The 14,743-nt window shown below is 50.2% G+C and overlaps 1 protein-coding gene and 1 non-coding gene across 2 annotated transcripts in view; both read right to left on the bottom strand.

The window, feature by feature from the left end:
• Positions 1-14,743, bottom strand: part of ZC3HC1 (zinc finger C3HC-type containing 1) — a 39,476-nt gene that overhangs the window by 5,466 nt on the left and 19,267 nt on the right. Inside the window, exons 7-8 of the mRNA XM_060246027.1 lie at positions 5,226-5,469; positions 1,118-1,336 (exon numbers count right to left, since the gene is read on the bottom strand). Coding sequence (XP_060102010.1) covers positions 1,118-1,336; positions 5,226-5,469 — 463 coding nt within the window. The remainder of the gene's footprint in view (positions 1-1,117; positions 1,337-5,225; positions 5,470-14,743) is intronic.
• Positions 1,961-2,033, bottom strand: TRNAM-CAU (transfer RNA methionine (anticodon CAU)). The gene has a single exon. It is a non-coding gene; the product is annotated as a tRNA-Met (tRNA).

The raw sequence follows: 14,743 nt of genomic DNA, 5'->3' as shown, positions 1-14,743 counted from the left end.
ATGTTCTTATGTGACACAGAGTGTTGGACTGGAGGGGCCATTGGCCTGATCGAACATGGCTTCTCTTATGTTCTCATGTGACACAGAGTGCTGGATGGAGGGGCCACTGGCCTTATCCAACATGGCTTCTCTTATGTTCTTATGTGACACAGAGTTTTGGACTGGATGGGCCATTGGCCTGATCCAGCATGGCTTCTCTTCTGTTCTTATGTGACACAGAGTGTTAGACTGGATAGGCCATTGGCCTGACCCAACATGGCTTCTCTTCTGTTCTTATGTGACACAGAGTGTTGCACTGGACGGGCCATTGGCCTGATCCAACAGGGCTTCTCTTATGTTCTTATGTGACGCAGAGTGTTGAACTGGAGGGGCCTCTGGCCTGATCCAACATGGCTCCTCTTATGTTCTTAATCCTTTGTATTTGTGCTGAGTTGTGGAAAGTCTGTGTCCCCGTGTCATGGGAAGGGAGTCTGAAGAACCGAGTCAAATCGAGGTGACCGGAGACGGAATTCTAGACCTGCCGGAGCTAAGTCTCCAGTTCCTGATGGCTCACACCCAAGAGCTCTTAGGAAACTCAAAGGTAATAATGTTGAGCTACTATCCGAAGGGAGTTGTGTATAGTCACTGCCAAGCCGCAGCTGCCTTATGGTGACCTCAGAGGGTTTTCAGGGCCGATGTTCCGAGGTGGTTTGCCATTGGCTGCTTCTGCATCATGACCCGGGACTTCCTTGGTGGTCTCCCATCCAGATACTGACCAGGGCTGACCCTGCTTAGTTTCTGAGATCTGGCAAGATCGGACATCAATACACCTTCTCAGTGGCCAGTCCTAATCCATTTCCCTCTAGTACGGTAACAGCTACCCCTTCCTCTTTTCCCCTCTCCGCTTCCAACGAACACTTAGGAGAGTGGCATGCGTCGAAAAGCTCAGGCAGTGGCCAAAAAAATATTTTGCACTCCGGGTCACACAATAATGGGGCAAGGGGGATTCTCAGATGGGAACATAACATGACCTTTAACAGGCAAACCTGCATCCCTGCTGAGCCACCGTCCCTCTCGCTATATGCGTGCACGCACACGGCAGGTACCTCCTGGCCCGTCTGCTCTACCCCACACTCACCGAACTGCTGGAAGAGCACAGGCGTGCCCTCTTGGCCTTCCGATGGGGGCTGGACGGCACCTCCATCCCCAGGCCGCTCAAGTCACCTTGCCCCATGCTGCGGGTCACGGGCCGGCTCCGGGTGGTGGGGCTGGCCGCTTCTCCTTCGAGGCGTTCGCCGGAGCTCGAGCTGTCCCAGCTCCGCATGCGGCTGATCACCGGCGAAGGGCTCTTCTCACGCTGGGAGAGGTGCGGAAAGGAGGCACAAGACAGTGCGAGTGAGCCGGCTGCGCCGTACCCTTGTGGAAATTCAAGCCGACGCCACCCCGATAGACACAGGGATCCCATGAGAGAGGAACCAAGTTTTCACTTATGGAAATCCAAATCCATTCCTTTTTTGCAACGGCGGTGCTTAAAGATTTGGGATTTAGCTGTTGAACATATGAAGCTGTCTTCTACTGAATCAGACCCTGGGTCCATCAAAGTCAGTATTGTCTACTCAGACTGGCAGCGGCTCTCCAGGGTCTCAAGCTGAGTTTTTTAACACCTACTTGCCTGGACCCTTTTTAGTTGGAGATGCCGGGGATTGAACCTGGGGCCTTCTGCTTACCAAGCAGATGCTCTACCACAGAGCCACCGTCCCTCCCCTGACCAGCAGTGGCTCACCAGGGTCTCAAGCGGAGGTTTTTCACGCCTACTTGCCTGGACCCTTTTGAGTTGGAGATGCTGGGGATTGAACCTGGGACTATCTCCTTACCAAGCAGATGCTCTACCACTGAGCCACCGTCCCTCTCCTGACCGGCAGTGGCTCTCCAGGGTCTCAAGTGGAGGTTTTTCACGCCTCTTTGCCTGGACCCTTTTTAGTGGGAGATGCCGGGGATTGAACCTGGGACCTTCTGCTTATGAAGCAGATGCTCTACCACTGAGCCACCGTCCCTCTCCTGACCGGCAGTGGCTCTCCAGGGTCTCAAGCGGAGGTTTTTTACACCTACTTGCCTGGACCCTTTTTAGTTGGAGATGCCGGGGATTGAACCTGGGACCTTCTGCTTATCAAGCAGATGCTCTACCACTGAGCCACCATCCCTGTTAGGAACAAAACTGCGTCTGATTTGCTACAAATTGAATCATCAAGTAATAACAACTTTCTGGAGAAATGGTATTGTTATTTCGATTTTGTTCAATCAAAACCAATGACTTTGCTCACATCACCGCAAAAGTACACGAACTTTCGTCTTTTATTGAACATTATATTACTAGTGGAGAATTGTACCACTTTTATTTAATAACGGTGTCGGATTATATTTAAATTGTTAACACGTTTGTTTTCTATATTATCGTGTATACATCAATTTTGTATCCGCCTTTTTTCACCTTCGGCAGGTGCGGCAGTTGGCCCTTTTCCTGGAGCACGACGACTTAGCAACGGTGATCCATGCTACGGTCACTTCAAGAATAGATCGCTGTAATGCTCTCTACATGGGGCTACCCTTGACGCTGACTCGGAAACTACAGCTAGCGCAGAACGCTACGGCACGGCTGTTAATGGGGCTTCCTCAATGGAAGCACATTCGGCCAGTGCTGAAAGAGCTGCACTGGCTACCTATTGTGTTCCGAGTCCATTTCAAGGTGTTGGTATTGACCTTTAAAGCCCTCTATGGTCAGGGGCCTGTCTATCTGCAGGACCGCCTTTCTCCACATATTCCCGCAGAGAGCACGGCATTCAGGGACAAAAAATCTATTGTCCATCCCTGGACCAAGGGAGGCTAGGTTGCGTTCGACGCGAGCTAGGGCCTTCTCAGTGGCAGCACCAGAATTGTGGAATGCTCTCCCGGAGGCCATAAGGGCCTTGCGGAATCTCTCTACTTTCCGCAGGGCCTGTAAGACCGAATTGTTTCGACAGGCCTTTGATATCTAACTGGGAGAGAGCTGCCACCCGACATTATATAGAATACTAGGTGGTCACCGTCTGAAAAGAAGAACTCGCCTACATTGTATATTGTGGCGATACAGCACCATGAAATGGTTTTTTAGAAAATTTTAAAATTGTAATGATATTTTATTGGTTTTCAACTTGCGAAAACGAATGTCGTTAGCCGCCCTGAGTCCGCTTGCGGAGAGGGCGGGATAGAAATTTAATGTAACAAATAAATAAATAAATTTATAATTTATAACGTATCACCTTGAATGTGTCCGTATCTTCACTTTATCGTTAACTAAGGCGTGGCTCAATGAAGTTGTTGGGGTTTTTTTTTAATTAAAAAGCATTGTGCTTAATGATTGTAGCGGGTCTGCGTTTTATTTCTCGTCTGATTCCTTTCAACAGGCCTGCCCGTCGTAGAGCGGTATTAGATCGTTCTAATTGTAGACATTTTAAGACAACCAGGAACGAGCCGAGCTGATCTGCTTTTCCGCCCTGCCTATAAATCTGAATGGTCTTCTTCCGTTGCATTTGATCTGAAGCAGTCTGCTGGCACACAGAAGCTCGTACCTTGAATCAAACTGTGTGGACCTTAATCAAACTGCTGCTTCAGGCCAACGTGTCTGCCCATCTGCATCTAGGGCAATTCCTTACATTTCCTTTTTCTAAAACATCAGGAGAGAGTTATGCCCAGTCAGGGCTTTTTTTGGTAGCAGGAACTCCTTTGCATACTAGGCCACACCCCTCTTATGTAGCCAATCCTCCAAGAGCTTACAGGGCTCTTCTTACAGAGCCTCCTGTAAACTCCGAGAGGATTGGCTGCATCAAGGGTGTGTGGCCCGGGGGTAGAATTCTAGCAGGAGCTCCTTTACATATTAGGCCACACACCCCTGATGTAGCCAATCCTCCAAAAACATACAGGGCTCTTCTTACAGGGCCTACTGTAAGTTCCAGGAGGATTGACTGCATCGGGGGTGTGTGTGTGGCCCAGGGGTGGAATTCTAGCAGGAGCTCCTTTGCATATTAGGCCACACCCCTCTTATGTAGCCAATCCTCCCAGAGCTTACAGGGCTCTTCTTACAGGGCCTACTGTAAGTTCCAGGAGGATTGACTGCATTGGGGGTGTGTGGCCCAGGGGTGGGATTCTAGCAGGAGCTCCTTTGCATATTAGGCCATACACCCCTGATGTAGCTCTTGGAGCTTACAGTAGGCCCTGTAAGAAGAACCCTGTAAGCTCTTGCGACGATTGGCTACATAAGAGGGGTGTGGCCTAATATGCAAAAGAGTTTCTGCTACAAAAGAAGCCCTGCACCAAGTTATCATCACCTTTTCCTTTGCACTTAGAATCATAGAATCGTAGAGTTGGAAGGGACCTCCAGGGTCATGCAGTCCAACCCCCTGCCCAATGCAGGAATCTCACAAACCCCTCCCCCTAAAGTCACAGGATCTTCATTGCTGTCAGATGGCCATCTAGCCTCTGTTTTAAAACCTCCAAAGAAGGAGAGCCCACCACCTCCCAAGGAGGAAGCCTGTTTCACTCAGGAACCTCTCTAATGGTCAGGAAGTTCTTCCTAATGTTGAGCCGGAAACTCTTCTGATTTAATTTCAACCCACTGCTTCTGGTCCTACCTTCCGGGGCCACAGAAAACAATTCCACACCATCCTCTACATGACAGCCCTTCAAGGACTTGAAGATGGTGATCATATCACCTCTCAGCTGCCTCCTCTCCAGGCTAAACATCCCCAGCTCCTTCAACCTTTCCTCATAGGACTTGGTCTCGACCCCTCACCATCTTTGTCGCCTTCCTCTGGACCCGTTCCAGCTTGTCTATATCCTTCTTAAAATGTGGTGCCCAAAACTGAACACAATACTCCAGGTGAGGTCTTCCCAGAGCAGAGTAAAGCGATACCATCACATCCCGTGATCTGGACACTAGACTTCTGTTGATACAGCCCAAAATTGCATTTGCCTTTTTAGCCACCGCATCACGCTGCTGACTCATGTTCAGCATATGGTCCACTAAGATCCTTTTCACGCATACTACTGCTAAGACAAGTCTCCCCCATCCGATAACCATGCATGGGATTTTCCCTACCTAAATGCAGAACTTTACATTTATCCCTGTTAAAATTCATTTTATTAATTTTAGCCCACTTCCTTCGGCTTTCGCTGAATCTAGTCAGCAGACGGATGAAGCGGCCAAGGCCTACCTGTTCATGGCCCGGAGGAAAGGTTGTGTCTTGGCTTCGGGTGATCATCCGACGCGGAGAGGTGGGGACAGCAGGTGCTTTGTCTGATCGGCCGTCAGTAGGATTGGGGTGTGTGGCCATCAGGCCAGTGGGCGGATCCGTCTCGGGTGCAGCGGATTCCACCTGGTGGAAACCCCAAAGCCCCACCTTCCTCATGCAGCGGCAGCAGGTGATCAAAGGGAGGGGGATGGATCCGGATGAAGGGCTGGGGAGGTGGAAACCGAAAGTCAAGGACCAAAGCAAAAGCATCTGAAGCACACAAATGTGTAATTTTAACGCAATATGCAAACCCACACACATTCAAGATATCTGAACCTATGAAGCTGCCTTCTACTGAATCAGACCCTCAGTCCATCAAAGTCAGTATTGTCTTCTCAGACTGGCAGCGGCTCTCCAGGGTCTCAAGCTGAGGTTTTTCACACCTACTTGCCTGGACCCTTTTGAGTTGCAGATGCTGGGGATTGAACTTGGGGCCTTCTGATTACCAAGCAGATGCTCTGCCATTGAGCTATCGTCCCTCCCTCCAGTATTGTCTACTCAGACTGGCAGCCGCTCTCCAGGGTCTCAAACTGAAGTTTTTCATACCTACGTGCCTGGACCCTTTTTAGTTGGAGATGCCGGGGATGGAACCTGGGACCTTCTGATTACCAAGCAGATGCTCTGCCATTGAGCTACCGTCCCTCCCTCCAGTATTGTCTACTCAGACTGCCAGCCGCTCTCCAGGGTCTCAAACTGAAGTTTTTCATACCTACTTGCCTGGACCCTTTTTAGTTGGAGATGCCGGGGATGGAACCTGGGACCTTCTGCTTACCAAGCAGATGCTCTGCCATTGAGCCACCGTCCCTCCCTCCAGTATTGTCTACTCAGACTGGCAGCCGCTCTCCAGGTTCTGAAGCGGAGGTTTTTCATGCCTACTTGCCTGGACCCTTTTTAGTTGATGCCGGGGATTGAACCTGGGACCTTCTGCTTACCAAGCAGATGCTCTGCCATTGAGCCACCGTCCCTCCCTCCAGTATTGTCTACTCAGACTGGCAGCCGCTCTCCAGGTTCTCAAGCGGAGGTTTTTCACGCCTACTTGCCTGGACCCTTTTTAGTTGGAGATGCCGGGGATTGAACCTGTGGCCTTCTGATTACCAAGCAGATGCTCTAACACTGAGCCACCCTCCCTCCCCTGAAAACTCAGCCAGCAAAAATGTTAAATGGGTGGAGGGAGGAAGACTCATCGCTAGCTAGGAGAGGATGCAGTGATGGCCAAAGGCATAGATAGAGGACTAACAGTAATAGGGGACTAGACAGATCCATGGAAGAAAGATAGATCAGTGAGAGCTAGCGATGGGGATGAAAGGGAACCTTCATATTCAGAGGCAGTCAACATCTGAATCCCAGTGCCAGGAGGCAACATCACGGGAAGGCCTCTATGCCTGGTTGTTGGCCCTCCAGAGGAACTGGCTGGCCACTGTGTGAGACAGGAGGCTGGACTAGAGGGACCCTCCCTGGTCTGACCCAGCAGGGCTCTTCTGAGGTTCTTATGAAGGCCTCGGCCTCTCTGCCCTGTTGTTGGCCCTCCAGAGGAACTGGTTGGCCCCTGTGTGAGACAGGAGACTGGACTAGATGGACCCTCACTGGTCTGATCCAGCAGGGCTCTTCTGAGGTTCTTATGAAGGCCTCGGCCTCTCTGCCCTGTTGTTGGCCCTCCAGAGGAACTGGATGGCCACTGTGTGAGACAGGAGGCTGGACTAGATGAACCCTCCCTGGTCTGACCCAGCAGGGCTCTTCTGAGGTTCTTATGAAGGCCTCAGCCTCTCTGCCCTGTTGTTGGCCCTCCAGAGGAACTGGTTGGCCCCTGTGTGAGACAGGAGGCTGGACTAGATGAACCCTCCCTGGTCTGACCCAGCAGGGCTCTTCTGAGGTTCTTATGAAGGCCTCAGCCTCTCTGCCCTGTTGTTGGCCCTCCAGAGGAACTGGTTGGCCCCTGTGTGAGACAGGAGGCTGGACTAGATGGACCCTCCCTGGTCTGATCCAGCAGGGCTCTTCTGATGTTCTTAGGAAGGACTCAGTCTCTCTGCCCTGTTGTTGGTCCTCCAGAGGAACTGGTTGGCCTCTGTGTGAGACAGGAGAACATAAGAACATAATAGAAGCCACGTTAGATCAGGCCAATCGCCCATCCAGTCCAACACTCTGTGTCACACAGTGGGCAAATGAAAATTATATATACACACACACACACACACTGTGGCTAATAGCCACTGATGGACCTCTGCTCCATATTTTTATCTAAACCCCTCTTGAAGGTGGCTATGTTTGTGGCCGCCACCATCTCCTGTGGCAGTGAATTCCACATGTTAATCACCCTTTGGGTGAAGAAGTACTTCCTTTTATCCATTTTAACCTGTCTGCTCAGCAATTTCATCGAATGCCCACCAAGTCTTGTATTGTGAGAAAGGAAGAAAAGTACTTCTTTCTCTACCTTCTCCATCCCATGCATAATCTTGTAAACCTCTATCATGTCACCCCGCAGTCGACGTTTCTCCAAGCTAAAGAGCCCCAAGCATTTCAACCTTTCTTCATAGGGAAAGTGCTCCGGCCCTTTAATCATTCTAGTTGCCCTTTTCTGGACTTTCTCCAATGCTATAATATCCTTTTTGAGGTGCGGCGACCAGAACTGCACACAGTACTCCAAATGAGACCTCACCATCGATTTATACAGGGGCATTATGATACTGGCTGATTTGTTTTCAATTCCCTTCCTAATAATTCCCAGCATGGCGTTGGCCTTTTTTATTGCAAACACACACTGTCTTGACATTTTCAGTGAGTTATCTACCACGACCCCAAGCTCTCTCTCTTGGTCAGTCTCTGCCAGTTCACACTCCATCAACTTGTATTCGTAGCTGGGATTCTTGGCCCCAATGTGCATTACTTTGCACTTGGCCACACTGTACCGCATCTGCCACGTTGACGCCCACTCAGCCAGCCTCAACAGATCCCTTTGGAGTTCCTCCCAATCCTCTCTGGTTCTCACCACCAATTTAGTGTCATCCACAAACTTGGCCACTTCACTGCTCTCTCCCAACTCTAAATCATTTATGAACAAGTTAAAGTTAGGAGTTAAGTTATGAGGCTGGACTAGATGGCTGACCAGCACATGAAGTAGCTTAAGTACAAAAGCTCACAATGCCCAGCCAGTTCATGTTTTCCCTGGGTCGTCGTCGTCTTCATCACTAGGGATGGGCACGAACCACTCTTTTTTTTTTGGTTCGGTTCGTATCTGAACCACAAACCAATATGTTCACAAACGGTTTGTATCGGTTTGTGATCCCTGCTTTCTGCTCCCTGCTGCTTTTCAGGAGGAGGAGGAGGAGGAGGGGGAAGAGGAGAAGCAGCAGAAGCAGCCATTTAACACCACCACCACCACCCCCGATTCCTGCTCGCTGCCAAAAGAGGCAGCGAGCAAAAAGCAGGGGATGAAGCCATCACTTTCCGGATTTTACGGTAACAGAAATCATAATCGGCGTGTACGTATTATCTCTGCACGTGGTTTGGGAGCTGCACGGAAGCAGAGAGAAGGGTGCTCCAAAGAGTGACGAGAAGAGCACAAAAGATTTGTGGATGTTCTCTCCCCTCATTGGTGGATCTGTATAATATGGCATGTAAAAGGAAGATACAAATGATCCTAAGGGACCATACACATCTGGGCCATTTGCTTTTTGAGATCTTACCGTCAGGTAGACGATATAGAGTGTTGAAGGCTAGGACAAACAGATTTAAGGACAGTTTCTATCCAAGTGCTGTGGTTAGGTTAAATGCAGGGTTATGAAGGATTATCTGTTTTAGATGTATTTAATGGTTTAAATGGTGGGGTGGTGGGGGGTGGGCTCCCTCTGGGAATCCTACCCCCCCCAGGGAAAGTGCATGCGCAATACATAGCCTCTCCTCTCCCGGTGTAGTGAACGCCGCGTGGTCACTGTCTGGCTATGCCTGGCAGATGGTCACTGCAATGGCCTCTCCTGCATTACTGCATCCGTAGCAACACCTTCTCGCTGGTCCCCCCCGTTTTCACAGAGTTTGCTACGTCATGGTGCGACCGAATTGTCCGGCGGTATAACCGGATGGGCAGGCTGGGCCCACCAACTTCGTCAGCCTCAGAGAAGGAAAACTCTAACATCAAACCCGGGCAGATAGAGCTCGTTAATGTAACACCTACCACCTGGAGGACTCACTGCCGGCGTCCCGGCTTACTGGGCCATGGCAGATGACCCCCAGGTGAAAGGGTGGAGCCAGTACCGCGCACACTGCGCTTCACCTAAAAAATTCCTCTGCGCAGGCCTGAAGGGCATATCCACACACACAACCCACAATGCATCAAGTCCTGCAGCGATAGGCAAGGGGCGAAACGGCAGGTGGAAGGTGCCACTGGAAGCCGCAGTCCCGATCCTGCATGTAGGCGGTTCAGGATATTGGTCGCCTGATGCTAACCCGGAGACGAAAGCATCTTTCGGCAGCACCCTGAACGACCAAGCAGCCTTATCTAGGGACAGCACTGCTTGCTCCACACGGAGAGGGGCCTAGAAAAGGTGGCCTAAACAAAGCTCGTCTCCCCCACCCCAGTTGGCTAGCCGCGGTCAACGGGCATCCTTACTTGCGGTCGAAAAATAACAACAAAGAAAAGGCATGCACCTGCCTCACAAAGTGTGCAAAGACTAAACCTTGCGTGTTGGAACATCAGAACCATGCTTGACACAGTAGGCAGTGGTCGCCCTGAACGACGCTCTGCTCTAGTTGCCCACGAACTTCTCAGGTTGAATATCGACATAGCAGCTCTCAGTGAGGTCCGTTTCCCTGAGGAAGGTAGTCTTCAAGAACACGGTGCTGGCTATACCCTCTACTGGTCGGGTAAGTCAAAGGCTGAGAGCCGCCTTTCTGGCGTTGGCTTCATGGTCAGGAACTCCATTGCCTCCAAACTCGAAAACCTTCCAACAGGTCACTCAGATCGCATCATGTCCATGCGCCTCCCACTTCAAAACAAGCAGCATGCAACACTCTTCAGTGTGTATGCCCCAACCCTTCAAGCAGATCCTGCAGAAAAGAACAAGTTCTATGCTGATCTACGCAACCTTGTACGGAAGACCCCTACAGAGGACAAGGTGATCATCCTTGGCGACTTCAATGCCAGAGTAGGTAAAGACTCGGAAGCCTGGAAAGGAGTACTTGGCAAACACGGCATTGGCAACTGCAATGACAACGGGCGCCTCCTGCTAGAATTCTGCATGGAGCACCAGCTCACCATCACCAACACTATCTTCCAGCAGAAGAACAGTCTGAAGACAACCTGGATGCACCCACGGTCCAAGCATTGGCACCTTATCGACTACATTCTGGTGCGCCAGAGAGACCTTCGAGATGTCTTACACACCCGAGTAATGCCCAGCGCAGAATGTCATACGGATCATCGTCTTGTACGCTGCAATCTCCGTCTTCACTTTAAACCCACACCCAGGAGAGGAGGTATCCCTCGGAGGAAGTTTCAGGTTGGCAGCCTCCAGTCAGCCGAAGTTAAAGCTGCCTTCCAGGCAAAACTCCAGTCAAGAATTGAGGACCTCAGTTGCCCCACAGACCCTTCTCCAGAAGCACTCTGGGAACACCTAAAAACTACCGTCCTGCAGATCTCTGAAGAAGTCCTCGGGTTCTCCACAAGGAAGAACAAGGACTGGTTTGATGAGAACAATCAAGAGATCCAAGAATTACTGGCAAAAAAGAGATCTGCCTACCAAGCACATCTTGCTCAGCCCTCCTGTCCTGGGAAAAAAGCAACCTTTCGCGCTGCATGTAGCAACCTCCAGCGCAAGCTTCGAGACATTCAGAACGAGTGGTGGACCAAGCTTGCAGAGAGAACCCAGCTGTGTGCAGACACTGGTGATTTAAGAGGGTTCTACGAAGCCCTGAAGGCAGTATATGGTCCATCATATCAGGCTCAGAGTCCCTTGCGTAGTGCAGACGGCCAAGTGCTCCTCACAGACAAGGCATCCATACTGAACCGGTGGTCGGAGTATTTTCAGGTTCTCTTCAGTGCCAACCGCGTAGTTCAAGATTCAGCAATCCACCTCACCCCACTTCAACCGGTGAAAACAGAGTTGGATGAGATCCCCACCCTAGAAGAGACTGTTAAAGCCATCAAGCAACTGAAAAGTGGCAAGGCAGCAGGAGTTGATGGAATTCCACCAGAGATCTGGAAGCATGGGGGCACAGTACTACATAGCTCACTTCACAAAGTACTTGTCACCTGCTGGGAACAAGGCAAATTACCACAGGACTTTCGCGATGCAATCATCATCACCCTATACAAGAACAAAGGGGAAAAGTCAGACTGCTCCAACTACCGGGGGATAACCCTGCTCTCCATCGCAGGCAAAATCCTTGCCAGAATACTCCTGAACAGACTGGTGCCCACCATTGCAGAAGAACTCCTCCCAGAGAGCCAGTGCGGCTTCAGAGCTAACAGGAGCACCACCGACATGGTATTTGTTCTCAGGCAGCTCCAAGAGAAATGCAGGGAACAGAACAAGGGTCTGTATGTGACTTTTGTCGACCTTACCAAAGCTTTCGATACCGTTAGCAGGAAAGGCCTGTGGCAAATCTTGGAACGTTTAGGATGTCCCCCAAGGTTCCTCAGCATGATCATCCAGCTACACGAAGACCAGCGAGGCCAAGTCAGACACTGCAACGACCTCTCGGAGCCCTTCCCAATAGGCACAGGTGTAAAGCAAGGCTGCGTTCTCGCGCCAACTCTCTTTACGATCTTCTTTAGCATGATGCTTCAAAGAGCCGCAGTAGATCTAGATGAGGACGATGGTGTCTACATCCGCTATCGCACCGATGGCAGCCTGTTCAACCTGAGGCGACTAAAGGCACACTCCAAGACAATGGAAAAACTCATCCGAGAGCTACTGTTTGCTGATGATGCTGCACTCGTCTCCCACTCGGTATCAGCTCTGCAGCATATGACGTCCTGCTTTGCAGAGGCTGCCAAGCTATTCGGCCTAGAAGTTAGTCTGAAGAAGACAGAAGTTCTCCACCAGCCTGCACCCCAGGAAGATTATCACCCTCCCTGCATCACTGTGGGTGAATCAGCTCTGAAGACAGTCCAGCAGTTCAGCTACCTGGGGTGCATCATCTCCTCAGATGCCAAGATCGACAAGGAGATTGACAACAGGCTGGCAAAGGCAAACCGTGCATTTGGCCGACTGCACAAAAGAGTGTGGAGCAACAAGCATCTGAAAAAAGGCACAAAGATCAATGTTTACAAAGCGGTTGTGATGACAACCCTCATCTATGGCTCCGAATCGTGGGTTTTATACCGTCATCACCTGCGACTCCTTGAGCGCTTTCATCAGCGCTGCCTTCGCACCATCCTCAACATCCACTGGAGTGACTTTGTGACCAACACTGAAGTCCTCAAGCGGGCAGAGGTTACCAGCATCGAGGCACTGCTGTTGAAGACGCAGCTGCGCTGGGCAGGGCATATTTCTAGGATGGAAAACCACCGCCTTCCCAAGATTGCCCTGTATGGCGAACTCTCCACCGGCCATCGAAATAGAGGGGCACCAAAGAAGAGGTACAAGGACTCCTTGAAGAAATCCCTTAGCACCTGTCACATCAACCATCACCAGTGGTCTGACCTCGCCTCAGATCGCAAAGCATGGAGGCACACCATCCACCAGGCTGTCTCTTCCTTTGAGAACATACGCATAGCTGGTCTTGAGGACAAAAGGAGATTGAGGAAGAATCGCACTGCTACAGGACCAACCCTAAATCAGACTTTTCCCTGCAGCCGCTGTGGCCGGACCTGCCTGTCCCACATTGGTCTTGTCAGCCACCAGCGAGCCTGCAGCAAACGTGGACTATTGCACCCTTCTTAAATCTTCGTTCGCGAAGCCAAGCCGAGAGAGCGAGAATGGTTTAAATGGTTTTAATGGTTTTATGAATGTTTAATGGTTTTATGAATGTTTATTTAATGGTTTAAATGGTTTAAATGGTTTTATGAATGTTTATCCGTTTTAGATGTATTTAAATGGTTTTAATGGTTTAAATGGTTTAATGGTTTTAGATGTATTTAAATGGTTTATGAATATGTGTGTTTGATGTGTTGGTATGTTTGTGGAAGAGCACCTCATTTCGTTGCTCTCTTTTTGTTGAGAACAATGACAATAAATTCATCTATCTATCTATCTATCTATCTATCTATCTATCTATCTATCTATCTATCTATCTATCTATCTATCTATCTATCTCGCTGTAATCCTTCCAACCGCCCTGCCAGGCGGGCCGACATCGCCACAACTGCCCTGCGAGGGAGGTGAGCGGGGGCCGAGGGCGTGGCTTGCTGGAAGCCATTGGTCCGTTTGCGACTGACGTGAAATTTGAACGCGGGACTTTCCGGACTGAGCTCCGGTTCTCGGCCATTGAGGGAAGGGGGCTTCTCAGACAGTCCGGGCAGGCTCCAATTTCAATTCAATTCAATAACCTTTCTTGGCATCATATCGAACATTACAGGGCCCCGATCCATCCATCAATTGGCAATTTGCAAATACATTAATCGCCCCGTGGATGCTAGATATAAAAAATTTGCAACAGTTTCAATCGCCAATCGGATCCGAGTTGACAACAGGAAGACAATTTTATATTTGTCGGGCTCTGCTGTTTGTTCACTCAAACAGGGGTCAATGAGTGTGGAGCACAGGTCAGAGGAAAAAGTACAGTTTAGGAGCTCATGTTCTAAAGTTTCTATCTCTGGACATGCACAAGTGCACAGTCTGTTAGCATAGCGTGTTTTATGGAATCTTTCAAGAAGTATGGCAGATGGTAGCACATTGAACCTAGCTAGCGAATACGCTCTGCGTTGCCAAAGGGGTCATTAGGCAGGTGAGAAATTCAGCCCTAGAGGTAGTCAGTAGTCAGTTCCCTGTGCAAGCACCAGTCGTTTCCGACTCCGGGGTGACGTTGCTTTCACAACGTTTTCACGGCAGACTTTTTACGGGGTGGTTTGCCCTTGCCTTCCCCAGTCATCTACACTTTCCCCCCAGCAAGCTGGGTACTCCTTTGACCGACCTCGGAAGAATGGAAGGCTGAGTCAACCTTGAGCCGGCTACCTGAACCCAGCTTCCTCTGGGGATCAAACTCAGATTGTGAGCAGAGCTTAGGACTGCAGTACTGCAGCTTTAACACTCTGCACCACGGGGCTCTTTAAAGAAAAGGTCCCCTGTGCAAGCACCAGTCGTTTCCGACTCTGGGGTGACGTTGCTTTCACAATGTTTTCACGGCAGACTTTTTATGGGGTGGAATGGCCTTGGGTCAGCCATACATCTTTTATCTGGGAGAACCGGGTGTGATTCCCCACTCCTCCACTTGCAGCTGCTGGAATGGCCTTGGGTAAGCAATAGCTCTCGTATCTGGGAGAACCGGGTGTGATTCCCCACTCCTCC

The sequence above is a fragment of the Heteronotia binoei genome, chromosome 8 (genome assembly GCF_032191835.1).
Source record: "Heteronotia binoei isolate CCM8104 ecotype False Entrance Well chromosome 8, APGP_CSIRO_Hbin_v1, whole genome shotgun sequence".
Taxonomy (NCBI): domain Eukaryota; kingdom Metazoa; phylum Chordata; class Lepidosauria; order Squamata; family Gekkonidae; genus Heteronotia; species Heteronotia binoei.
The sequence above is the reverse complement of the archived record's forward strand: the minus strand, read 5'-3'. Positions and strand labels throughout refer to the sequence as shown.